Here is a 26375-nt window from a genome sequence, read left to right on the forward strand (position 1 = left end):
CCAAGTTCAACATACTTTGGGAGAAGGCCAAACTCTGAATGCAGCTACATCATTTAGGAAAAATATTATAGTAATGTATAAATCTTAGAGCCCTTGTCTATCACAACACACTTCTGACTAGATGCTTGCTGCAGGCTGGAATAATATAGGGTAGTGGATACTTTTGGGGAGCACAAAGGATTCATTAACAAGTTGAGTGTTTAGAATATTGTGTTATATCAGATGAAAATAAAGTTCTTTTATGTTAAAAAGCTAGCACACATAATGACAAATAAAATGGATTGTACAGTCAAAGTAAGCAGTAAACAAAAACTGGCAACAACCAAATACATAACAGAAAACACAAGTGAGAGAAGAACAGACTTTGAAATACAAATAATGAAGAATCCAGCAATCGACTATTAGCCAACATTTTCACTCTTATCAGCATACACATTGCCAGGCTGGTCAGTTTTAGAAAAAAACTGCAAGGTCCTACATTAGAGTTTCCCTGTACATACTAAGAAATATTTTTCTAATGTTCTAAAATGAAACAATGAATAAGGTGGTGAAACAGTAGTGAAAAAAAATAAAAATCTGAAAAGAATCACCACATAAAAGCAATAATTAAAAAATAAAAATATAATCCATACAAAACAAATAAATTAAGCTTACATTAAGAGTTTTTGTCATTCTTCAGGCATAATGATGAAAGCATTTATTGCTGATGTTATTTGCTCATTTTGTGTTTAGCACAATTTATGTTTTAAATCTTCCTTTGTCATTTTGTCATAAGAAAAGAAGGCTGTGTAACCTTCAGTTGGTTATTGCATGGAAGACTGAAATAAATTCAGCTCCAATGTGTAGGAATAAAAAAAAAATACCTGTTAAAATATATAGCAAGTCTGGAATATCATTAACATATGTTCTAAAATATAATTTTGCACCTGTAAGGGGATTTTGGTTGTAAGGAATACTTTTCATTAATGTGGCAGAATGCTGAATCAGAATGAGGTTAGCATCAGAAAATGATAGAGGTAGGTAGACAACAGGTTTACTGCACCTAGTGGGAGCGATCCTTAGGCTTGCTTCTGTTAGAGAATGCCAGAGCTCTCCGAGTGAATGTAGAGCAAGGCAGGTGTTATGAAGACTAAAAAAAGGGGGCATCACATAGCCATACTGGATACATCTGTAGCAGTATATGAGGAAAACATAAAGAAAGCTGCAGCCAGTTAATAATGAAACTGTCAGGGGACTCAACCTGCAGTAAAACTGCTGCTGACTTGGAAAACAACTCAGTACAGCCTGACAGTTGGAGAAGAGGTTTAAGGTTATGAACATTAGTCCCAGTGATATGGGTTTGATTCCCTCCGCCCTCATTTGCTTACTGTAGAACCTTGACCAAGTCAATGAACCAGACATTGTTCATGAGTTGCCCCTAAAAAGGGACTGTGTATCCAGTAGGAGTAAGAAATGATTGGATGATCAAAATGTATTCCTGTTAAGTAGCCCAGGATGCAGAGTTAAGGGAAGAGGGTTGTTACATGTTGAATTATACCACAGAACCTCTAGGATGAAGGATTATTGAGTACTACATTTAATACTAAGGAGATTCAGTGACACAATCATGAATTATTCTGAACAGGTATAGACCTAAGTACTTTATTTTTCACAATGTACATTATTTAGGACTTTCCAACTATCTCTAGAAAATATTCCTGCCATATAAAACATTAGACTGTCATTTAAAAGTACCACTTCTGTATCTAGCATGAATAAAGATTTTCCTACTAAAAAGGATAACAGTCTGTAATACAGCCGAAGAGATATAGGAGTATATGTTTCTACAAAAACTGTGCACTTCTGAAGAGGTTATAGAGTTGCAGATGGCTGTGGAGATGAGAACGCATATCTCTTGCTAGTTCCTCTTAAGCTCTCTGGTGTATAAAACATAAAGGTCTGAATCGGCATAAGCTGTCCTCGGGAAATGGCTAAAAGAATCTGCTTATAGACTCAACTATGAACAAGCAGCTGCGGCTGATCCAACTTTAGTGAGGCCTCCAAATCCACAAATGACTATCGAGAATGAATAACTGGTAATGTGTGACAATTTTACTAATTCAGATTTGTATTGTTTATTTACTAGTTGTTAGCTGGGCTGCCATTTCATCATTTTCACCTATGACTCCAACTCTATGCCAAAACATAATTAGGTAAGAATTGCTTGTATAAAAATAAATAGTATGACTATATATTTAATGACACAACAATTAAAGAGATATCAATAATGACGTGTCAGTTTTAAAAACGTTGGCAGGTATCAGGGTGTAATGTTGAGAAGAGTCAACATGAGCATTTATCAAAATACTGATTTAAGAATAAGTGGTTAACATCTGGATATACGCTGATTACTGAAGAGGCTTCAGAAGAATAGCAGTTTTACTTACTCCCTCCTATGATAACTAGTCCAGCAACAGTTGTTCATTTACATATGTCATCTATGCCCATGGTCTTAGATGTCCCAAAGAAACACTCTGAATCAATTAAACTGAACTACCTAATGGGCATGGGAAATTAGTATATATAAGGTCAAGCATAATCCATATACCTACAGAATCTTGAAATTTGCCTGGCTCATTACTAAAAGATCTAGGACTACAACACATCTGTGTTTTCTGCCATTACAAAGTTTTGTATGTGGCAGTTGAAGAGATGTAGCCCAGAGAAGAATGTGCTTGCTGTTAAAGTGGTTATCTATATTACTTTTCCGAATTTTTGAAAACTCTTTCAAACTGGGTATGTGCTGATCTGTATTCCTTTACTTTGATGAAGCAGAGGGTTCCCACTGTACTCCTTATGTCTTTGCTTAGCATATTCCAGCTGCCTTATCCAATTACACAATGAGGACTAACAGCACAAAAATGTCAATGAGGATGAAGTCCATGAAACAGACAATCAAAACAAAGTCAGAATAAAAGTTTTAGTTAAATTCTTAAGAGGATTTATTTTTATTTTAAACCAGTCACTTTATAAAGTCCTCTTCCTGCATCTTACAAATGAATGACAAGAATTAACTTGAAGCAAGTACGGTGAGTAAGTGCATAAAATTCAACCTGTTCAGAAGTTCATAAGTTTGAATTTCTAGGTTGTAGTCTACTGGCCTACAGGAAGCATGGTTGCTGCAACCACATGTAGATATTTTCTACTATATATGAAGATTATTTTTAAAGTAAGTTAATGACTAACTTCTTCAGATAGTAAGGAGTAGCCTGTTCCATTACCTTGCAGAGCTTTGTGCAATGTATCTGTCATGTTTTATTTTACATTACATTAGTATTGGCTTTCACTTTTCATTACTGATATCTGGTTTTGTATTAGGTTTTGGTTTTCGTTACCGATGTTTGGTTTTGTATTGGGTTTTGGTTTTCGTTACCGATGTTTGGTTTTGTATTGGGTTTTGGTTTTCGTTACCGATGTTTGTTTTTCTTTTGGATTTCAATTTTCATTACTGATACCTGGTTTTGTATTGGGTTTTGCTTTTCATTACCGATGTTTGGTTTTGCATTGGGTTTTGGTTTTCGTTACCGATGTTTGTCTTAATTTTGGATTTCGATTTTCATTACTGATACCTGGTTTTGTATTGGGTTTTGGTTTTCGTTACCAATGTTTGCTTTTCTTTTGGATTTCGATTTTCATTACTGATACCTGGTTTTTGTATTGGGTTTCTCTGTCTGGTGTTAGATTGCTGAACAGTGTGTTTCATGTCTGCATTTCCAAACAGAACTAGACATTTTGCCTTGTGAACCAGACAGAAAATAATGATAGTTCTTGTCTTTCAACATTATGATTCTTCTTGTAGGAGCTCTTATACCTTTTCAAATCATTTCAGGAGTTTGTTCAAAGGCTACAAAACACACGATTGTATTCAATATTGGGTCAGATCATTGAGAGGTAAAGTGGCAGAATGATCTTACTGCATGGACTACACATGCCCTTTAGAATTAGATAGCCTAAAGAATATGGCTTCCTAACTTCAGCAGATACACACTGGTCAAAGTTAAAATGATTGTCACCAACTATCCCTAGATCTTAAAGTTCAAATGCAAAAGATTTTACCACTTTGTTTTCCTGTCTTATCATGTAAAGTGGCTTTACTAATTCTAAAGTATGTAGTCTTTAGTTATTTTAGTGCACCAGGGTTTAAAAAACTTGTGTTTTTATGCATTGCCTGCTGAGCTGCTAGCCAACTTTCTGATTCTGAGTCATCCAGTGGCACCTTTTGATGATATCATAATGGAGAAAACAGTGTGCAGTGCAATACTTTAAAGTATTCATTTGAAAGGAGTTTTGCTATGCCAGGAGCAGGTAATTCAACTATTACATTCTGTGTTATTGAATGTCATTACCTTTTGAGCACAGCCCAGATTACTCCAGGACTCAGTGGGACAGCTGAGTCTGGCTCATGCTCTGTGGCTCAAGAACTTCACATGTATGATAGGCCTGGCATCGCTGGCAGGGAGACAGGTCTGGCATACAGGCAGAGATGCATGGCTATGTCCAGTGTAGGAACTCCACATGTAGTGTGTCGTGGCCATTATAAATGAATTAATGCTGTCTAAGATAAGGGATGGAATTGCAGGGCCACTAATCCAACAGGGAATTACATGTATCTTTGAAAACAGAACACCGCAAGCTATCAACATAGGAGTTTAGGGAAAAGTTCAGGCTACATCAAATTGTGCTTGTGCCTAGTACCAGTACAGCTCCACCTGTCTATGAAACTTGGAACTGCTGCTAGACTGGCTTCCCACCAGGAAATGCCTTCAATAGCTGCTTCCACATACATTTGGAGCTTCAGCCTTGCCTAGAAGTCTATTCAGTTCCATTAGCATGTTTCCATATAGCACTAATTCAGTTGATGTGTAACATACACAAACATACTTTGCTGTAGACTATCATTGCAGTGATACACATACTCCTAATTTTCTCCCTGAGCAATCACCCCAGGTTAGTCTTCTATTAATTGTAATGATCAAAACGAGGAACAGTCCGACTACCACAGCCCGATACATACACTTTAATAAAAATGAAAAAAGAACGAAGAATGGTACAGGTAAGCACTTTTGAGTTAAAAACCCTTCTTCAGATCTGTAAAAAACATACATTATTCCCTCCTATTTAAATACAATCATAACCAATCAATAACAAGAATGAACTAAAACAAAATAAAAATATGTTCAATATGTTCAACTACTTTGTTGCTCAATTTACACATTAAGAACCAATCTGAAATAGTCTCAGTCACATTATAGCCAATAAGAGGTCTAACATGCACAGAATGTAAATGTTCCTGGTAAGATGGTACATAACCAATCAAAAATAAAATGTAAGGGGCATTCATCCAATCAATGATCAGAATCAGTCCGCATTCATTTTGAACATCTCTGGGAGAATGCTATCAGCCTGATATTCAACTGGCAAGTAATTATGGACCAATACAAATCATTCTGTGTTCTTAAGTAACCAATGAGGAATGTGACATAAATGAAATCTTATAAGTTAAGCAGACTATCATTTACCAGTCTGAAATGAGATGTCTTTCCGTGTTCATTACGGGCGACATAGAAAACATATTCGTAAATGCCTTCTTGAAAGCAGCCTTTGTTGTTGACTGGCCATTTAAAAGCATAACATGATTCATGCTTATTGCAAAACAGATCCAAATCATTCTCTGTTCTTGAATAACAAGTGGAGTATGTGACAAATTAAATCTGATAGATAAAGCAAGCTATCATTTGACAATCTGTCTCATTACTGTAAGCAGTTCTTTCATGCAACAAGGTTCTTATTGAATCAATACCATAGTCATTCGGAATGATGGTGAAGAGACTCTGTATGTCCATGTTCACAATCATTAGTTTCATTACATTAGTCTCATTTTACTGCCATGTTTACTCATGTTCATAGAAAGAATTCAAAAAGTGTTGAATATCTTTCAAAGCCGAAGGTACATTGCACAACACAGTTTTAAATTTTTCAGTTTTTTTCTATATAAATCAAGGCTGGATCGGTTTGTAGAGTTTGCTAGACTGACCTTAGCCAGAGAATAGGATATATATTTTGAATTTGTTTTGAATACGTACGAATCATGTTTTACTTTTAAATGGCCATCTAACAACAAAGATTGCTTTTAGGAAGGCATCTAAGAATCCACATTAACATAATCGTGCATTGAAATATGCTTTTTATTTTGCCCGTAATGAACACGGAAAAAGTCTTGCTCCAGACTGGAGAATGACAGCTCACTTTACCTATAAGATTTCATATATGTCACATCCCCCGTTGATTATTCAAGAACAGAGAACAGTTTGGATCTATTTTGGAATATGTACAAATCCTGTTATACTTTTAAATAGCCATTCAACAACAAAGACTGTTTTTAGGAAGGCATGTAAGAAACCATATTAATAATAACTGTGCATTGAAATATGTTTTCTATTTCAAATGTAATGAACATGGAAAGACATATCATTCCAGATTGGTGAACGATAGTCTGCTTAACCTATAAGATTTCATTTATGTCACATTCCCCGTTTGTTACTTAAGAACACAGAATGATTTGGATTGGTCCATAATTACTTGCTGGTTGAATATCAGACTGATAGCATTCTCCTAGAGATGATCAAAATGAATGCGGACTGATTCTGATGATTGATTGGATGAATGCCCCTTACTTTTTATTTCTGATTGGTTATGTACCATCTTACCAGAACCATTTACATTCTATGCATGTTAGACTTCTCATTGGCTATAATGTGACTGAGACTATTTCAGATTGGTTCTTAATTTTTTAATCGACCAACGAAACAGCTAAATATAATTAACATATTTTTGATTTCTTTTAATTAATTCTTGTTATTGATTGGTTATGATTGTATTTAAATAGAAGGGAATAATGTATGTTTTTTACAGATTTGAAGAAGGGTTTTTAACTCAAAAGCACTTATTTGTACCACGTTTCATTCTTGTTTTCATTTTATTAAAGCATATGTGTTGGACCATGGTAGTTGGACGGTTCCTTGTTTTGATCATTACTAGTTTTGTTTGAGTCTGACTTTTTGTAGCTGCTTTTTGTATTTATTTGTTTTATTGCGTATTAATGATAATGAAGTGCATGGAGTGCTGTGATTACATTCCAATATTGTGAAAAAGACAAATCAGTTAAGAGCTACAGTGGCATGAGACCTGACTTTAACAAATGTTAAGCAACCCCTGCTTAAGTTGTTAAGTTGTTAAGTTTTCTACCTCTGAGCGCAAATCCCTCCAGAGAGTGGTGAAGACATCCGAGACAATCATTAAGACTACCTTACCACATATCCATGACTTGTACTTATCCAGATGTCTCAGCAGGGCCAGAGGAATAATTAAAGACTGCACTCACCCTGCTTACAATCTGTTCCTGCAACTATCATCCGGAAAGTGCTTCCGAAGCATATGTTGCAGAACTACGAGATTCAGGAACAGCTTCTTCCCTGATGTCATCAGCCTGCTGAACTCAAGTAACCACTACACACCATGATGTTGACCTGGGTCAGTAGAAACTATCTCAAATTGTGCATTAACCTGGTTACCAGTCTCATCTAATACTTAGTGCAATATACACCATGACTGTAACTAATAGGCCATCTAGGGCAGGAGCAATGCAGTAAAATATCTCTTCTTTTCAGTGCAATACATGTTGCGAATTCATAAATTAACCATAGTGCAATACTCTAAGGTCCATAGTACAATACTCTAATGTCCACAGTGCAATACTCAAATGCCCCTTTCTGTGCAAGGATCAATGCAATGTCTTAATCAAGTATCTGTGCAATACTAAACTCTCATGCAAGTAAGTGTTCACTTCAATAAGTGTTAAAATGTGTTTTTAATTATGTACAATATTAGTCTGTCTACCTGCATGTACGTGATGTTATAGCTAGGTGTTATATGTGTAAATGTGTGTGAAAATAGTCTATATGTTGTCTTCAGATTGAGTCCAGAGACACGGAATTTCATTCAGTGTTTGCACTTGTGTGATTTCTGAATGACAATAAAGTTTACTTTGACTTTTGACTTTTTGGACTTCAAGGTTGGGTCTCATGCCAGGCAGTAAAATCTAACAGTACTGACCAGGAAATGACAGCTGTAGAATAAAAGATATAGTTCTACCTGCTGTCTGTACTGATAAGGTGTCCTTTCCTCTTGAAAACTCAGAAACTAGCTAAAATAACAGGGTCTGTGTTCATCTGCATTTTGTCTGAAGGATACATACTCTGAAACACACATGTATATCACTCTTCAGTGATTTGTACCACAGACTTTATGAGGAACAGGCCAAACAAACACAATAAAAATCAGGACATTCTTTGAAAATCTGGACAGTTTAGAGGCATGGCGAGGTGAGTGTAAGCGCCCATTAAGTGGCTAAGTGTTTTACGGCTTCGAAAGCTAGTGGTACATGCAGCAGATAAAGCTTCATGCACTACAAAGAATTACGATCCAGTATGTTATATTTGTGTTATTACACACCAAGCATTGCACACTTTCCTAGGAATCTTACCCTGTTCCATTTCTCTTTTATTACTGTTTATTTGAATATAAGTACATTTAGTTACTGATTGTCTGATTTCCTAACTTAGTGATAGATTCTGCTACACCCTGAGGAACTTTATAAGCTAAAATCTACTGCAGACTACAGAAGACTCACCTATCCACTGCAAAGTGTTTATCCTCATTACAGCTTCATTAGAATGCTGGACCATATGAATCACAATTAGGAAATACTTGGCAGCTTCTCAGTATACATGAAATACAAACACTAATTCATTAAATTTAAGAAATATATTTACTTCAAGAAACTAAAGTAAAAAACATACATATTTAGGAATCAGAAAGCCCACTTTACATGATGGGGGATATAACTACTTGTAGAAAATAGCGTAAAAAATACTTTTGCACTTCATCCTTACATCATAATCATAAGTTCTATCATTTTCGCCGAGTCTCATGACACATTTAATGACAGTAAAGGTTAGATGATTTCTATTGCACTAGGTGTGTATTTCTATAGACAGTCTTGGAGAACCTCACTGTCTTTTATTCATTTATCTTTTTTTCTGTCTATATATCTCTCTATTTTTCACTCCATTCCCCATGCTTGACCATCAGGCTTCCATCCTACTCTTCCCAGCTGGACTATTTGTTTTCCTCAGGTGTGACAGCCATACAGCTTGTTCATTCTTTGGGGTTACAGTCAAGCAGTGAGAGTGGGGTCATCATCCAGCACAGGGTTTTGGGGTTTTAGCTACTTGTTCCTATTACATAGATCTTGCAACATCTTCAAGGGATAGTGTGCAATGGGTGCCCACAGCTGCTGTGTGTGTCTTTTTCCATGAGGGTGTCTCACCAAATAGTCCTGCCTGCTGGAAAGGCAAGCATCTTCAGCAGACTCCAGTCTCCACAGTGGATTTTGCCCAGGATGCACACTCTAGACATGTGATTTCCAACCCCCAAAGAGTTGATGAAGCTCTGCTTCATCAACTCCTCTGTCTACTCAGCTGAATCTTCTAGTGTCCAAGCCACCAGCTGAACTGATGTCATCTGGGTCATAGTCATGGCTTTATTATCCCTCTATGCCAATGCAGCTGGTCATTTTTTACCAAAGTAATTATGTTAACCTGCTTGCAATCATCAGCAAATTTCATTAACCATAGCTTATTTCTCCTTTCATATCTGACAAGATAAATCCAAAACGAAATAGCCAAAGTACAGAGTTCCATGGAGCATCACTGGTAAAAATACAGAAATCGCAATCATATAAGGAAAATATTCTAATTTATTGAAACTGATTATAACTGAAAAGCACTTTCATCGCAATAGCAATTACACTTCTACAGCCTAGATTCATATATATTTGTGTAAAGAAGGAGAGCGTGGGAATGAATTGGAACATTACAATATTATAATGCCAAGCTTCACAGCTGCGCATCCTGCTTCATAAAAAAATAAAAAAAGATGGTAAATGAAGTAAAGACAACAGAGGAACAAAGTATAACTGAGGCAGTGTTTGGACACCACCTAGGCCAAAAGTTCAAATCAACATACTTGTGGATATGAAAGCAGTTATTCAGGTTATACAAAATGGCACCCATCTTACAGCGACAATAGGTGGTATAACCATTAAGTTAAATGGGAAAGCTGTGTTCATCAAAGTTTATTTCATGTCAGACTACCAGCAATTTTGAATTCATCCTTACAACAGGCCTATGACTACTTTCTACAGACACACACAGATCAAAGAAGGAAAGAAAATCTCATATTTTATATTGATTTTGCAGCAGAAATCTTCCAGCATGTAATTTAAACAGTAATACGGGGTATGCAGGCATTAAAAAACATCAGTAATTATGCATCATTTTATGGTAGAACATGATAACAAATATCTTATAGACTAGAAAAATGTGCCTTTGCTATAAATATAGACATTTGTGAATTTGAGAAAGGTACGCTCATATTTTATGATTTTAACTTTCCTGAAAATTATGTCACCTGACCCTAACAAGGTCAAAGTGCTTCATAATTTAACTCCTTAAAACAATGTGTGGGCCTGTGAGGAGTTTGATTGGTAGGGCAAACTACAGTGCATGTTTCATAAAAGACTCTAGCACAATGACTGCTCCACTGAGAGAACTAACAAAGACAGGCAGACAGCTATTAAAACTAACCATAAGATATGAAACTTAAGTGCATCCAGTTCCTTTTTTCTGTTGCCTAAACTAAAAATGAAAAATGAATGACTGCAATCTTTAAAGACAATCAAAAGTATTTTTACAACTAACAAATGAAAATGTTCCAATACAAAAATGCAAGCACCTGTAATAGTTTATTATTTACATACTAGTCAGCAAGACGATTAGCTCATTCAAAGAAAATCTAAGCAAAGAAAGACAAATGAGCTACCAAGTTCCCAAAGACAAACACAAGACAGGTAGTCAGAAGATATATAGGTGTGTCTTCTACAAATAATTAATGTCACAAGTTCTATGCAACCTTAGCTTGTGAGCAATACAGTATGGCATGGAAGACAGTTACTTAAATCCTGAAGATAAAAAACAAAGACCTTTTGACTGTTTCCATGTTGGTGTTGAGCCTTTAAAGATCTCATGGGCCACATCTTTAGTAACTACCTATGGACCTATGTGCCTTATATTGAGGTCCAAATGCAGTAGAAATTACAAAAAAAAATTGTTCTGTGAGATTGTGAAATAAAGCTTGAAAATAGTAATATGCTGATTTTGCGTTTTACTTTTTGTTAGAAGTAGTTTCCTCAAAGCTTCACTCACCAAGTTTTAGCTAAGACAATGCACATGAAGTGAGCAATATGTTTTCTCCATAACTGCCCCAAAAGATTTAATAAAAGCCATGAATTTTACTCATGAGCCTTACCGATTATGATGCAATTTAAAAAAGTAAGCAAACTGATACTATATGCCAATTTATATGTTACTCACTATTTCCCGGTGACGTTTTTGTGTTACAGAACTTCAATGAGTCCTCACTTAATCATAGAATATGTAATATTTCTATTACATAAGTTTGCTAATATCTAAGATTGCTGCAGTATCCAAGAAGTGAAGGAAACCTTAACTTACCATATTCAGGCTGTGTTTTGGATTCAAAACTTCTGTGGCTGGGTGACCCTCTGTCCCAGCCTCCTATTGGGTTTAGAAAGTTACTGTCTTCAGTAGCACTATCATATTTGTAGTCAGCATCACCATTACTCAAGCGAGACGAACCTGACGACCTTTGCCACCAATTCCTCCAATCAGAAGATCTGATGGACCAAGTAGATTTGTCCTCTTTCCGTAAATCTTTCTCATTTTCGGTATCAGAACCATCCACAACTTCTATGGTAACCTAATAAATTCAAGACACACTGATAAGGAACCTTGACTACCAATGCAGACCAACTATGCATGCCAAATAAATAATACCGAACTACACATTTATAAGACAAAGAATTCAAACTCTCTGGTGAAATAGGCAACTGCATACAAGTTCCATTTCTGTGAGTAGAAACCTCATCAACAGCTTTGTTTTTAAGTATACTGTGACAAAAAATGTTCTGTTTTTGCCTTTTATATAATGAAACACCACATTCCAATCATATTGCTCTGGACTATATGTTGTTCATGTTTTGGTAAACAGATAATTTAAACCCAGTTAAATTACCAGTGTGAAGTTGTATTGCATGAATTCCAGTTTTTAGGGTAAAGACCCCCATTCTACCACAAAGGCTCACTAATTTCATACATAATACGGAATATCTTAAAGGATGAGTTTCCTGATAGTATGATGAAGACCAGCAAACCATGGCAATACAAGGTTTTTCCTTAAATTGAGTCTTTCATTTGGCAATACAATGCACAACGGCCTACAAATTCAGAAGGTCTCAAAAGGAACAGGTTGGTAAATTTTGATATGGTGAATGGTGTTATTTATCAAGTGGCGTTATCTCAAGCTGTTTCTCCTGCTTTCCACTATTTTCCACATCTGTAGTCTTTGAAATGGGAAAAAGTGGTGTAAGACTGTTTAAAATTGTATGTTCATCTCATACTGTAATAGCTGGAATAAAACATTTATCATGTTAGTGTTTTCAGAACAAGTGTGTATGCTTCCAGTAATAAAGTTGACTACTTTCATTTTGACATATCAGGATTCAAGCTTCTATAGATGAAAATCAAACAGAATTTCACCTCTAACCTTCACTCTTCAGACTTTGTATATATGATGGTTTGCAACTATTGTGTTAATGTTAACTAAACTGCATTTGATTTAAAAGCCTGAAATCCGTAACAGTATCAAAGTTTACAGCATAGTAGCTAATGAAATAAAATGAAAACTAGAGATGTCTGGAAGGTTACTACAAAAGATAAAAGGAATCCTCTCCACTATACTGCAATCTTCTGTACAGTGTTTGGGATCAGGCAACCATTAATCTTAGACTGCAGGCATAAGAATACAGATAACTGCCGTCTTACCATGTGCCACCAGTAGCAGGTCATGGCTGAAAATGATTCATGAATCAGATCTCAAACCCAATTAACAAATTAATTATTTAATTAATATACTAATTAAATAAGTAAGATGTTTTCTTAAGTGAATGCAAGCAGTGTCTTCCTTAAACTGTCCTATGCTGTCATGCTTTACTTCAATGTTTACCATTATCTAAGAAGTTCTGCTAATGTCATTTTGTATACCACATCATGTGTTTCTTCTGTTCTTTTTTTTCAGTTAAAGTGCCTTCTGTGCAGCATTTACATGTGTGTGTGTGTGCATGTGTGCTGGTGTGTGTGTGTGTGTGTGTGTGTGTGTGTGTGTGTGTGTGTGTGTGTGTGTGTGTGTGTGTGTGTGTGTGTATGTGTGCTGTCCTCTAAGTTGTCCATATGTGGGTAGACATGTCTGTGTGTGCATGTGTGCGTGTGTGTGTGTGTGTGTGTGTGTGTGTGTGTGTATGTTTGTGTGTATACGCATTTATGATTGCATGCCCGTTTATGTGTATGCATGTATGCATGTATATGTATGCCTGTATGCATGTATGCACACATGTGTACCTGCATGCATGTGTGTGCATATATGTGTGTGTGTGTGTGGGTCTGCAGCCACTGCTTGCCAGGATATTTTCTGCCTCTCCCATGAACTTGAACACGGTAACATTATTATTGGAAAAATGAATGAATTATTGAATGTGTCTTTAGAAAATCTACATTTTGGCTGCCATGCAAGTAATGTTTTAATTACTGTTGTGTCAAAATGCAAGTGCAGGTTTCTTTGTGAGCTTAAAACTAAGCATTAGTACAATGGGCATATCAGAAGTATGAGACTGACAGCAGAAAAACAAGCAAACATTGTGTAAGACCATTAAAACATAATACATTTGATACAGACTGTGTGTCAGCTGAGAAAAATTTGAAATGAGAAAGTTAAAATGTGAGTTCATACAAATGCGCCTTTAAGGACGTTTTAAAACCACTGAGTAATGGGCATCCCAAAGTCAATGTAGTACATTTGCAAAGATGAACTACAAATTTCCTTGAAGTCAACAGCAGATGCTCAGAAACATGTAAATGGTCAAAGATTCAAAGGTCAAGCTTACTATTTACTGGAGTTCAAGAAGCTTTAGTGACATAATTTCATATTGATATTTTTTGAAACTTCCCACATAAAATACATACATTGTCTATTTTGGGAGGAAGCCAATAACTGACACCTTTGATCTTTAAGTAAAAGCTTAATCCATAATGTTGGAAGGTGCTGTGTAATGTACATAGCATGTTTTCCTGTTATTGACATTTATTTTTAGTATTAGTTTCCCTGATCTAATCCGCGGTGGTGGGGCTGCGGTAGCGTTGTCGCCTCACCCTAAGACGCTGTCCGGTTCGAATCTCAGCTAGAGCGTTATTTGCATGGAGACATGCGTGAATGGGCGTACCTTCGTTGAAGGTTGTGCGTCAGGGCTGGTAACTCGGCACGTAAAAATCAACTACCAATTATTAGCGGACCGGAATTCCACTGTGGCGACCCCTAACTGGGAAAAGCCGAAAGACACAAACAAACAAACAAACAAATTAGTTTCCCTGATCTGATGAAAATTTTCCCTGCAGTGCATTCCAGATATAGACTTTCAGGTATTTCTACACAGACCAGGCAGAGGTCACCTCGAGGTAACATGGAAGAAACAGAATGCAATGACAGTTCCTGAAGTCTCTCTGAATAGTTGAAATTTTTCTGCCCTTGTCCACTTTCTAACAAGGATTTCTTGTACTTTAAAATACGTGCCATGGTACAATGTTTTCCTTTGAGTAATCAGTCATACCCTTTACAATCATATGAGCTACAGAATATGGGTTTCTGAGTTTGGTGGATACACTCTGGTCAAAATTTACATTCATATACATCAGCTACCTAGATCTTTAATGACAGCATAATTTTTTATGGTTGAACATATTTGTAATCATAATTTATGTCCTTTCTCCTTTCATAATACTATAGTTACTGACATTAAAAGTGAAGTCATTACTTCAGTAGCAGTTACATATTTTAAGCCATCTTGGAAAAGAGCTGCATTTTTTAATGAAGTATTTATTATACCCAGGTTGTAATTATTTGCATAGTTGGTTATCTATAGCCCATTTCTTCCTTTCATAGCTGTGAAAAACAGTTAAGTGGCTCCACATATTTGCATGGCATACTGATAATGCCACGACTACAATCCAGATGACCTGAGCTGAATTAGCAGTAACTAGGGAAAAAGGGTGGATGGAAGTGAGGGACTGATGCCGGCCTGCACATCCTGGGGAAAGGAAGGTGGTCCAACCTGCTGCAATACTGGCCCCAGCAGAAATTCTGGGGTATTGCATGCAAAATTTTGGTGTGGCATGATGACTACACTGCACATTAGCTGGGAGACTAGTTGTGTGTGTGTGTGTGTGTGTGTGTGTGTGTGTGTGTGTGTGTGTGTGTGTGTGTTGCATTTTAAACATCCTCCAGGTAGCAGTGATTATGGAAGTCAGGGTCACTGAGGTGAAGGGTTATGGCACTTAGGTACAGTCTCATACATATAATGGCCTATTGTTGACATCTCTCAGCCCCACAGGGAATGAATGAGTCTACAGACTCTTGCTCAGTTCTCAAGTGTCTTGTGACATATTATGATGAAGCCATGAGCACAATCCAGATTATCAAATTAAATTAGCACCTTGTAAACTGGAGTCACTGGGGGAAGGTCAGGAGTGAGCAACTACTGCCAGCTTGCCCATTTTATGGGAGAGACCCACTATATTGCTAACCCTATCAGAAGTATTGCAGCATAGTATGTAGCACTTTGATTTGGGGAGATGACCACACTATTCATTAGCCAGGGACTGCTCATATGTGTGTGTGTGTGTGTGTGTGTGTGTGTGTGTGTGTGTGTGTGTGTGTGTGTGTGTGTGTGTGTGTGTGTGTGTGTGTGTGTGTGTGTGTGTATGCGTGATGCATGCATATATGCATCACCCTAGGTAGCAGTGATCAGAGGAGCCAGAATAATTATGGCAAGAGATTAGGGCAATTAAGGCCACACCATAATTATGGCAACCTCTGTCTGATACCTGAGAAGAAGAGAATGAATGAGCCTATATGATGTCACTCATATCATGAAGTGTAGGGCTTTCACTATGGTCTACAATGAATGGGTCAGCTCTTGCCCTGAGGAAGAATAAATGCATTAGCTGGGTGTTGGTGGTGGGGGGAGGGTTTCATGAAGGTGACTGCTAGATTTTAAAAAAAGGATGCCAGTAGGATACCACCATGTTATGACCTCCCATTTCAGGACAGATGGGTAACACCCCACCCTGACCTGTTGTATTCTATTGCTTAACCACTGCTTTACCCTGTGGCTTAGCCTTGTATTACATATTGACTGACATATATGCTTTTGATTTGTCAATTACATGCTCATGTGGAATGATTTTGAATACCCTGACAATGTCAAGCACTTTCAGACATTAAACACGTTGCTACTTCTGCTTTAAAGAATGTTAAAGATTCAAAAAACAAGATCTCTTCTTAACAAAGCCATGCTGTTCCATATATAACAGTAGGTCTGTTGTGTTTAAAAAAGTGCCATTATGACTGTCCCCATGATTTTACATTGAATGCTGGTCAGATTGATAGATCTAAAGTTGTTTGGGTCTGCTATGACCTCCTATGGACCTTAAGCTTTTAATTTTACTTATGGATGCAGTTATCACATCTGTAGTTATGTAAGTGCTGCGTCCCCCTGTCTATATAGCACTCTGACATATTTCTTTGTTTACTGAGAAATCTATACATTTTCTTTCAGCAAGAACATTCATAATCTTCTGTAAGGCTGAATGATTGCTTCATTGTTTATTGATAATGTCACATTCACAACTTTTCACTTTTAGTTTTCTGGTGTAATTAAACAATACCTAATTTTTATTTTAAACCTTTTATTGAGTTCATAATTAGATATGAAAATTTTGATAAGAAAAGTAAGTAGTTTCTGTACTTTATTTATGGTCGACTTGCTTGTATGAATATGGTACTTTTAGAAAATTATACTTACTCCTATTAATTTTGATGGCTTTATCTGTATATTTATGTTCTATTTTAATGTGTTCATGAATGTAGAAGTTAATAATACCTCAGAATTTACTGACAATATTCTTAACAGACGTATTTGGGCCACTGAGGACAGTAATCCAGTCTGTTTTCATGTTAGTTGTTACTGCACCACAGTTTCCATCAGTAAAGTCTAGACAGGTACAGGCCAGACAGTAAGGTACCAGCTGCTCTTTCAAAATAGGGATCCATGTAAAAAAGAGAAACTCCAAAAAGAACAGTGCAGAGGCTACAAACTCAATTAAAATGTGTTCTCTACGGCTCAGATTAAACCGAACTGTGTGTACTACAAATGAACTGCTCTAAGATGCTGATGTCTTTTATGAGCTTCAGTGTTAGAACAATTGCTATAGGTTGGGTCTTTGTGCCATAACTAAGTTCACTCTGTTTAGTTTCATAATTTCCATGGTGGTGACATTCTTTTTTTTTTTTTTTTAATAATTGATGATGGACTGGTAACCTATAATGCCTAAAATATGTCAGTTAATGGTGTTTCATTAAACATTTGAAAATGTGAATGCCATGTCACAAATCTTACAAGCACTGCAAACACCATAATCCATCATTTGCCATCATTGCACAACATACAGTTTTGACTTAGAATTAATTAATTAGCTTAGAATTTCTTAACGTTAAAGTCTTGAAAACATAATAAGACAGTTATGATCAGCGATCAGATTAGAATTCTCAAAGATATAAACAGAAAGTGAAAATAAATAGGGCACTTGCCAATAATTCATATTTGTCATAAATAGCTCAATATACTGATGCTTTTGATGAAACACTGCAGTTTAATAAAGAAACTTGAATATGATGACAGCAGTAAGACTGCCCAACAGTCATGCCTGCAAGATAATCAATGCTGTGGTATGTAGAAGCCATGATTTATAGTGAGGTTGCATTATGATCTTTTGTCAACTAGATGCCCAGGGCAACTCTAAAAAAACAGATTTTCTACAACTCTGTCTCAGCATTATATATATATATATATATATATATATATATATATATGTGTGAAAGCTCACTAGACTGAAACTCATTTCACAGAGCACACTTGACTGAAAGCTCACTTGACTGAAACTCATTTTGTTGAAAGGTATATGCCCTTTTCCCCATTGTAGTGCAATCCTGGAGTTAGTATATATAGTAAGGGGGGTGTGGGGGGTTGTAGCCCCCCCCCACATAGTTTGGGTATATATTGTGTTCTAAAAAGAGTTATTCATTATAGTTGTAAGTATTCATGTATATCATTTAAAATGTATAAAATAGGTGGGGGGCTGTGCCCCCACCCCCTTAATATATATACTAACTCCAGGACCACACTACAATGGGGAAAAGGGCATATACCTTTCAACGAAATGAGTTTCAGTCAAGTGAGCTTTCAGTCAAGTGTGCTCCTTCAAATAAGTTTCAGTCTAGTGAGCTTTCAATTCCAATCAAGTGAAGTAGACCCATATATATATATATATATATATATATATATATATATATGTATATATATATATAGATATATATATATATATATATATATATATATGTGTGTGTGTGTGCATGTGTGTATGTATATAGGGTCTATATTATATAAACAAAGCATTAAAATTTCGACTCACCTTTGAATGACCCCTATTTCTCTAAGCTGCACAACATCGAATGGCCAAATCATTGATTTCCTTTCAAGGAAAAAAAATTGGTTTGCCGTTCTTTTAAATCTGCCCTTTTCCAACTGTAGTGCGATCTCGGAGTTAGTATATTTAGTTGGGGGAAGTGGGGGGCACAGCCCCCAACTTTAATATTGTTTGTTGTAATGCAGTGTGTGTGTGTTTGGGCTACTGATTTCTTTCCCTTGGAAAGAAATCGGAGATTTGAGGGTTTGATGTTGGGCAGTTTTGAAATATAGGGGTCGATCAAAGGTGAGTTGACATTTTAATGCTTCATTTATATAATATAGACCCTGTATATATATATATATATATATATATATATATTCACTTTGAAATCTCGAATTTCCGAAACATCGAATTTCATATGATTGAGACCATATGATCGATGTTTCGGAATGTCTAGATTCCGAAATAAATCCAGCATAAAGAGAAAAAAACACTTTCTCAATGTTTCTGGAAGGTGGCAAGCCCCCCTGCACCCCCCACCCCTACTACTTAAATATACCAACTCCGAGATCGCAATACAGTGAGGAAAAGGGAAATCTCCCATTCTGCACTGTATGCAGATCTCCGTTCATAATTTCGAAGTTCAAAAACTTCGATCATATGGTCTTGACCATATGAATTTCAAGGTTTTAGGATTTCGAGATTCCGAAGGGAACTGATGTGTGTGTGTGTGTGTGTGTGTGTGTGTGTGCGTGTGTGTGTGTGTGTGTGTGTGTGTGTGTGTGTGTGTGTGTGTGTATATATATATATATATATATATATATATATATATATATATATATATATATATATATATATATATATATATGTGTGTGTGTGTGTGTGTGTGTTTACCATCATAAGGTCGAGCACACAGTGCTCGAACCTGTATATGTGCGAATTTTGTTAGCGAATCCTGGCACACCGAACGGTCAGAATGTCGCAAAAGCACCAAAATTGACATTTCTGACTGCTCTATGCCCAAAAACGAGTGCTAACATGGGTCAAAAAGGGGATGGAAGTTTGTGATTTGCAACATGTGCATTCACAATTGTGGGATGTTGCCACACTCCTTTCGGACATACACGCTTCACCATCCACCAGTCAACCTTATGATGCTAAACCATACGTTTTATATATATATATATATATATATATATATATATATATATATATATATCTACATATATCATACCTATCAACCATATTGAATTTCTCTGTATTTACCGGTTTTGAGGCCTAAATAATGGGGTGCTATGAATTTATGAGTGGCCCCCTTAACTCAGAAATTTCCAGGCTTCTTTTTGAATGTTTTACATCCTTTTTTTTTTTTTGCTGATGTCATTGCATGCAGAGGCGTGCGTGATGACGTCAGCTTCATGACCAGCCTACCAGTCTGTCAGAATTCGGCATTTCGGCTAAGGGCTGAGTCGGAGACTCGGAATGGTTTGTTTATGTTTTACTAGACTCACGCATGTGCCAGCAGCTCAGTCATCTCTCCAGAATCAGATCCAGGCAGTTGAGTAAAGTCTCAGAGTCTGTCAGAGTGACAGGCACAGGCACAAAAAATGTGTTTTTGTTTTAAATTCCATTCCAGGCTGCACGCTGCAACTCAGCTAAAATTTTATTTAGTTTAAATTTTTAGAACTTAGACAGAAAGCCAGTGGCGCTCAGGAAGAAACCCTATACCCATGCAGCAGAGCAATCTCAGTCAGACCTGGAGATGTGCGGCAGTGAATAGCTGGTCAGCGGTCAAGTCGGTCATCAAGTCAAGAACTATTTTTTTACTACTTCTTTTTCCCCCGGGTAAATAAAAAAAGACCTAAAAAGAAAGAAAATACATGTTTGGAGTCATAGAGTAGACTCATGGCAAGGCATATAGAAGTTTTATTATTCTCTTTCAGTTTGAAGTTTGAACATTATGGTGCTGCTTTTTTATGGTTTAACAAGCAAGCATTTCTACAGCAGGTGTAATAATATATACCTACTGTTACCATAATAATGGTATTGTTTACCCAACGCAGTGATTATGCAGTAATTAATTACAGTGGACATACTGAAATGTGAGGCTATTTGTATTTTGTTATAAATTTGCATACAATATCACGTTAAGTGGCAGTGGCACATAAGTATGAATGTTCCATTCCATTGCAAATCTGTCAAAGCTAGAGCTTTTAAGTTGTTACTAGAGCAACCATTTGCAAAGCTTCCTTGACGTACGTTATGCATCTCAAAAGGGACTGTGTTGGGATCGTATATATGAAAAGTAAGTTTGACTGTTGCTGCGAGGTTTATTGGTGGGATTTGTATGGTTTAACTTGTTGTGGTACGAGAAAAAGCTGGCAGACAGAATGAAAGTGTATTGAAAAGGTAATTATTTTTGATGCTGTGTGTTCGTGCTGTTACTGTACCTGGTAGATATTATATGCTGTGGTAATCCAAGTTGTCTTTTTTATTAATTTACACAGTAATTCCGTTGCACAGCCTAAGCTGCTTAAATGAAAACTAAACAGTGAAGTAACTGCAGTGCAGACTTTTTTCATGGAGTGATAGCAAGGTGTAACTGACGCGACAGATGCTTTGACAGGCCTTTTGTATTTTTTCCTTTCAAAAGTAAAATAGAAGTCGTGTGTTAGAACACGCACATAATCCAGGAGTCAGGGACTGTTAGATTGTGAGTCATTTGATAATTTGACAGATGTTTGTATCACAACGGGTTTGCTTACTTGTACTTGTTATTAACTACATGAAGACTGATTATGAGGGGGGGGGTGTAAAAAGTCACATATATCTGCATGCATTCAAGAAAACATATGTGGAATAGATCATTATTTATACCTCTCACATGAGAAGCATGGGGATGTTTTTTCATGTCCAAACCACTGATTTCATTGCATTCTATTAGTACTTTTTCCACAGAAAGTAACTCAGTTAAAATCATAATAATCTATTGTACAAATGTACCAGGGAGATAACAGCGGTCATCGTCAGTATAGGAAAACAGTAGATAGCCACTATGTAAGTGGTAGCTTTAAAGTAAGACATCTTTTACTGATCTCTGTATAGCAAAATGAAACTATGAAGAGCCATAAAATTTACTGCTGTTACACTATTTTGAGGAAAAGATTATCTTGATATATTTCCATTTGAAGTTTGAAACTGTGTTGTACAGTGTATAACAAAGAAAGAGTTTTACATACAATGAATAAACAGCTAGAAAAGTAGATGGATGCATTGCATTGTCAGGTAAAAGATGGTGCCAATGCCATCTATTTTGTGTGTGTGTGTGTGTGTGTGTGTGTGTGTTTGTGAGAGTGAGAGAGAGAGAGAGAGAGAGAGAGAGAGTATAGATATACCATAGCATAAAAAGTTAAATATTTGATGCAGTTTGTAACATCTCCAAAATTCTTAGAAATATTTTTGTACCACTCTGCTATATTTCATACAGTGGTATCAACATGAGTAACAGTAATCTATGAAAAACATCCAAATGCAGAGTTTTTCTCAAAGATGGCAGTTCTTGCACTTGAAAAACGGAAATGGACAACTTTTCCTGAATTCTTTGAAAATATATTTTTTATGATTCTAACCAATGTTGTACAAGGCTCCTTCAACAGACAGTACAAATAAATGGCTCTATGAAGCTATGACCCGAAGAATATATCTTCTTCTTCTTCTTTCGGCTGCTCCCATTAGGGCTCGCCACAGCAGATCATCTGTTTCCATTTCTTCCTGTCCTCTGCATCTTGCTCTGTCACACCAACCACCTTCATGTCCTCTCTCACCACATCCATAAACCTTATCTTAGGCCTCCCTCTTTTCCTGTTACCTGGCAGCTTCATCCTTAGCATCTTTTTCTTAATATACTCTGCATCCCTCCTCAGCACATGTCCAAACCAACGTAATCTTGCCTCTCTGGCTTTGTCTCCAAACCTTCCAACCTGGGCTGACCCTCTAATATACTTATTTCTAATCCTGTCCATCCTCGTCACACCCAGTGCAAATCTTAACATCTTCATCTCTGCCATGTCAAGCTCTGACTCCTGCCTTTTTGTCAATGCCACTGTCTCCAACCCATATAACATAGCTGGTCTCACTACCCTCTTGTAGACCTTCGCTTTCACTCTTACTGGTACTAGTCTATCACAAATTACTCCTGACACTCTTCTCCACCCACTCCATCCTGCCTGTACTCTCTTCTTCACCTCTCTTCCACACTCACCTTACTTTGAACTGTTGATCCCAAGTACTTAAACTCATTCACCTTCGCCACCTCTACTCCCTGCATCCTCACCATTCCTCTCTCCTCCCTCTCATTCACACACATATATTCTGTCTTAGCCCTGTTGACCTTTATTCCTCTTCTCTCTAGAGCATATCTCCACGTCTCCAGGGTCTCCTCCACCTGTTCCCTACTCTCACTACAGATCACAATGTCATCTGCAAACATCATAGTCCACAGGGACTCCTGTCTGATCTCGTCTGTCAACCTGTCCATCACCATTGCAAATAAAAAAGGGCTCAGAGCTGATTCTTGATGTAATCCCACCTCCACCTTAAATGCATCCGTCACTCCCACTGCAGACCTCACTGCTGTCACACTACCTTCGTACATATTCTGTATCACTCTTACATACTTCTCTGACACTCCCTACTTCCTCATACAATACCACAACTCCACTCTAGGCACCCTGCCATATGCTTTCTCTAAATCCACAAAGACACAGTGCAACTCCTTCTGACCTTCTCTGTACTTCTCCATCAACACTCTCAGAGCAAACATCGCATCTGTAGTGCTCTTTCCTGGCATGAAACCATACTGCTGATCACTAATCATCACCTCTCTTCTTAACCTAGCTTCCACTACTCTTTCCCATAACTTCATGCTGTGACTGATCAGTTTAATCCCTCTGTAGTTACTACAGCTCTGCACATCACCCTTGTTCTTAAAAATCTGTAGCAAAACACCTTTTCTCCATTCCTCAGGCATCCTCTCACTTTCCAAGATTTCATTAAACAATCTAGTTAAAAATGCCACTGCCATTTCACCTAAACACCTCCATGCTTCCACAGGTATGTTATCTGGACCAACACCATTTCCGTTCTTCATCCTCTTCATAGCTATCCTTACTTCCTCCTTGCTAATCCACTGGACATCATGATTCACTATCCGCACATCATCCACCCTTCTCTCCCTCTCATTCTCTTCATTCACACGAAGCACCTTTCTAGCCATCTCTCTTACTAGCTCTGCTGTAGTTACCCAGCTTTTCAGTAACTCTTCACTGCCACCCAGTGCCTGTCTTAACTCTTCCCTGAACATCACCTCACAATTACCCTTTTTCAATTTCCACCATTTGATCCTTGGTGCTGCCCTCACACTCATCCTCCTCCTCTTGATCACCAATGTCATCCTACAAACCACCATCCTATGCTGCCTAACTACACTTTCCCCTGCCACCACTTTACAGTCTCCAATCTCCTTTAGACTGGCCCTTCTACACAAGACATAATCCACCTGTGTGCATCTTCTTCCACTCTTGTATGTCACCCTATGCTCCTCCCCCTCTTGTTAAAATACATATTCATCACAGCCATGTCCATCCTTTTCACAAAATCCACTACCATCTGACCTTCTGCATTCCTTTGCTTAACACCATACCTACCCATCACTTCCTCATCCCCTCTGTTCCCTTCACCAACATGCCCATTGAAATCTGCTCCAATCACCAGTCTCTCACCCTTGGGTACAGTCATCACCACTTCATCCAACTCACTCCAAAATGTTTCTGTCTCATCCATCACACACCCAACCTGTGGAGCATATGCACTAACAACATTCATCATTACACCATCAATTTCCAGCTTCATAAACATCACTCTGTCCGACACTCTTTTCACCTCCAAAACCCTAAGAATATATATAACATCATATTAGCTTATTTTCAAACCATAAAATAGTCAAGCTTTATTAGTTAACCCCCCCACACACACACACACCCATACAAAAACACACATACCACTTGTATCTTACCTCTCAACTGCTTAGCGCAAGAGATCTGGACAAAGCTTAAAACAGTGGGAGAACAAAAGCTCAAAAATATGGACAGATTTTAAATATTGTTCTAATAAACTTAGAAAGTTGCTAGAATAATGGGATTTGTGTTAGCAAGCATTTTCTGAAGGCTATTAAGTCTGAAACTCAAATGTATATATGTCATTATTTAGTGAGTTCAAACCTCAGTAATTTTGCTAGAAAACTACAAATTGTATGGGGGAACAGACCAAAAATATATGGCAAAATCTCGACATTCTGCGAAAGTCTGGACACTTGAGAGGTATGTATAGCTCCCTCCACCCCATGTGTAGCCTCCATACCTACCTCCCCAACTGAGAACAGTGCCTGTTTCTGGACAGTGTATCTTTTCAGTACTGAATAAAACTGAAATGACAGAACTACACAAAAGCATTTATTCATTTGGACATTCTGGGGGGAAGAAAGTATTTAACAAAATCTATAACCTAATAAAATAAAACCATGGTAAATATTCCAAAACTTTTTAAAACATAATTTCCAGTTTATGCCATGGCATTTGCAGCTGTAACTATACCTTTGGAAGCAGATGCTATTGTACTATAACCTTTTACACAAGAAACCACCTGGGTTACCTGTGGTCTGCATATCTGATGACAAAATAAAATAAAACCATGGTAAATATTCCAAAACTTTTTAAAACATAATTTCCAGTTTATGCCATGGCATTTGCAGCTGTAACTATACCTTTGGAAGCAGATGCTATTGTACTATAACCTTTTACACAAGAAACCACCTGGGTTACCTGTGGTCTGCATATCTGATGACAAAATAAAATAAAACCATGGTAAATATTCCAAAACTTTTTAAAACATAATTTCCAGTTTACGCCATGGCATTTGCGGCTGTAACTATACCTTTGGAAGCAGATGTTATTGTACTATAACCTTTTACACAAGAAACCACCTGGGTTACCTGTGGTCTGTATATCTGATGACAAAAGTACTAAGAGAGAGAACGTGCTATTTTAAACTGAGATGGCTACTGTTTAAATAAATATTTATATTTTGTGCATACATAGCAAAGAAATGAATGCCTGCTGTTTCATTTATTGTGTGTTTTGGTAATATCAGGTTGCACTGCCATTCTGAAATGCAAGTGGTATGTCATGTCTTATTATGATGAAAGCAAAATATAAATATGGGTTTCACCAATGGAAATTTATAGTACTCATTGGCTATCAGTTATCCCAATGAGGCGCAGCCGCACCCTTCTTCTTCTTCTTTCAGCTGTTCCAGTTAGGGGTCGCCACAGCGGATCATCTGTTTCCATTTCTTCCTGTCCTCTGCATCTTGCTCTGTCACACCAACCGCCTGCATGTCCTCTCTCACCACATCCATAAACCTTATCTTAGGCCTTCCTATTTTCCTCTTACCTGGCAGCTCCATCCTTAGCATCCTTTTCCCAATATACCCAGCATCCCTCCTCAG

General features: G+C 37.2%; 1 protein-coding gene across 1 annotated transcript in view; it reads right to left on the reverse strand.

Moving 5' to 3' along the window:
- The window catches only part of ISM1 (isthmin 1), a 757871-nt gene that overhangs the window by 178022 nt on the left and 553474 nt on the right, over nt 1-26375 (reverse strand). The window contains exon 3 of the mRNA XM_044056225.1: nt 11673-11937. Coding sequence (XP_043912160.1) covers nt 11673-11937 — 265 coding nt within the window. The remainder of the gene's footprint in view (nt 1-11672; nt 11938-26375) is intronic.

The sequence above is a fragment of the Protopterus annectens genome, chromosome 1.part2 (genome assembly GCF_019279795.1).
Source record: "Protopterus annectens isolate FY-2018-M chromosome 1.part2, PAN1.0, whole genome shotgun sequence".
NCBI classification, from domain to species: Eukaryota; Metazoa; Chordata; order Ceratodontiformes; family Protopteridae; genus Protopterus; species Protopterus annectens.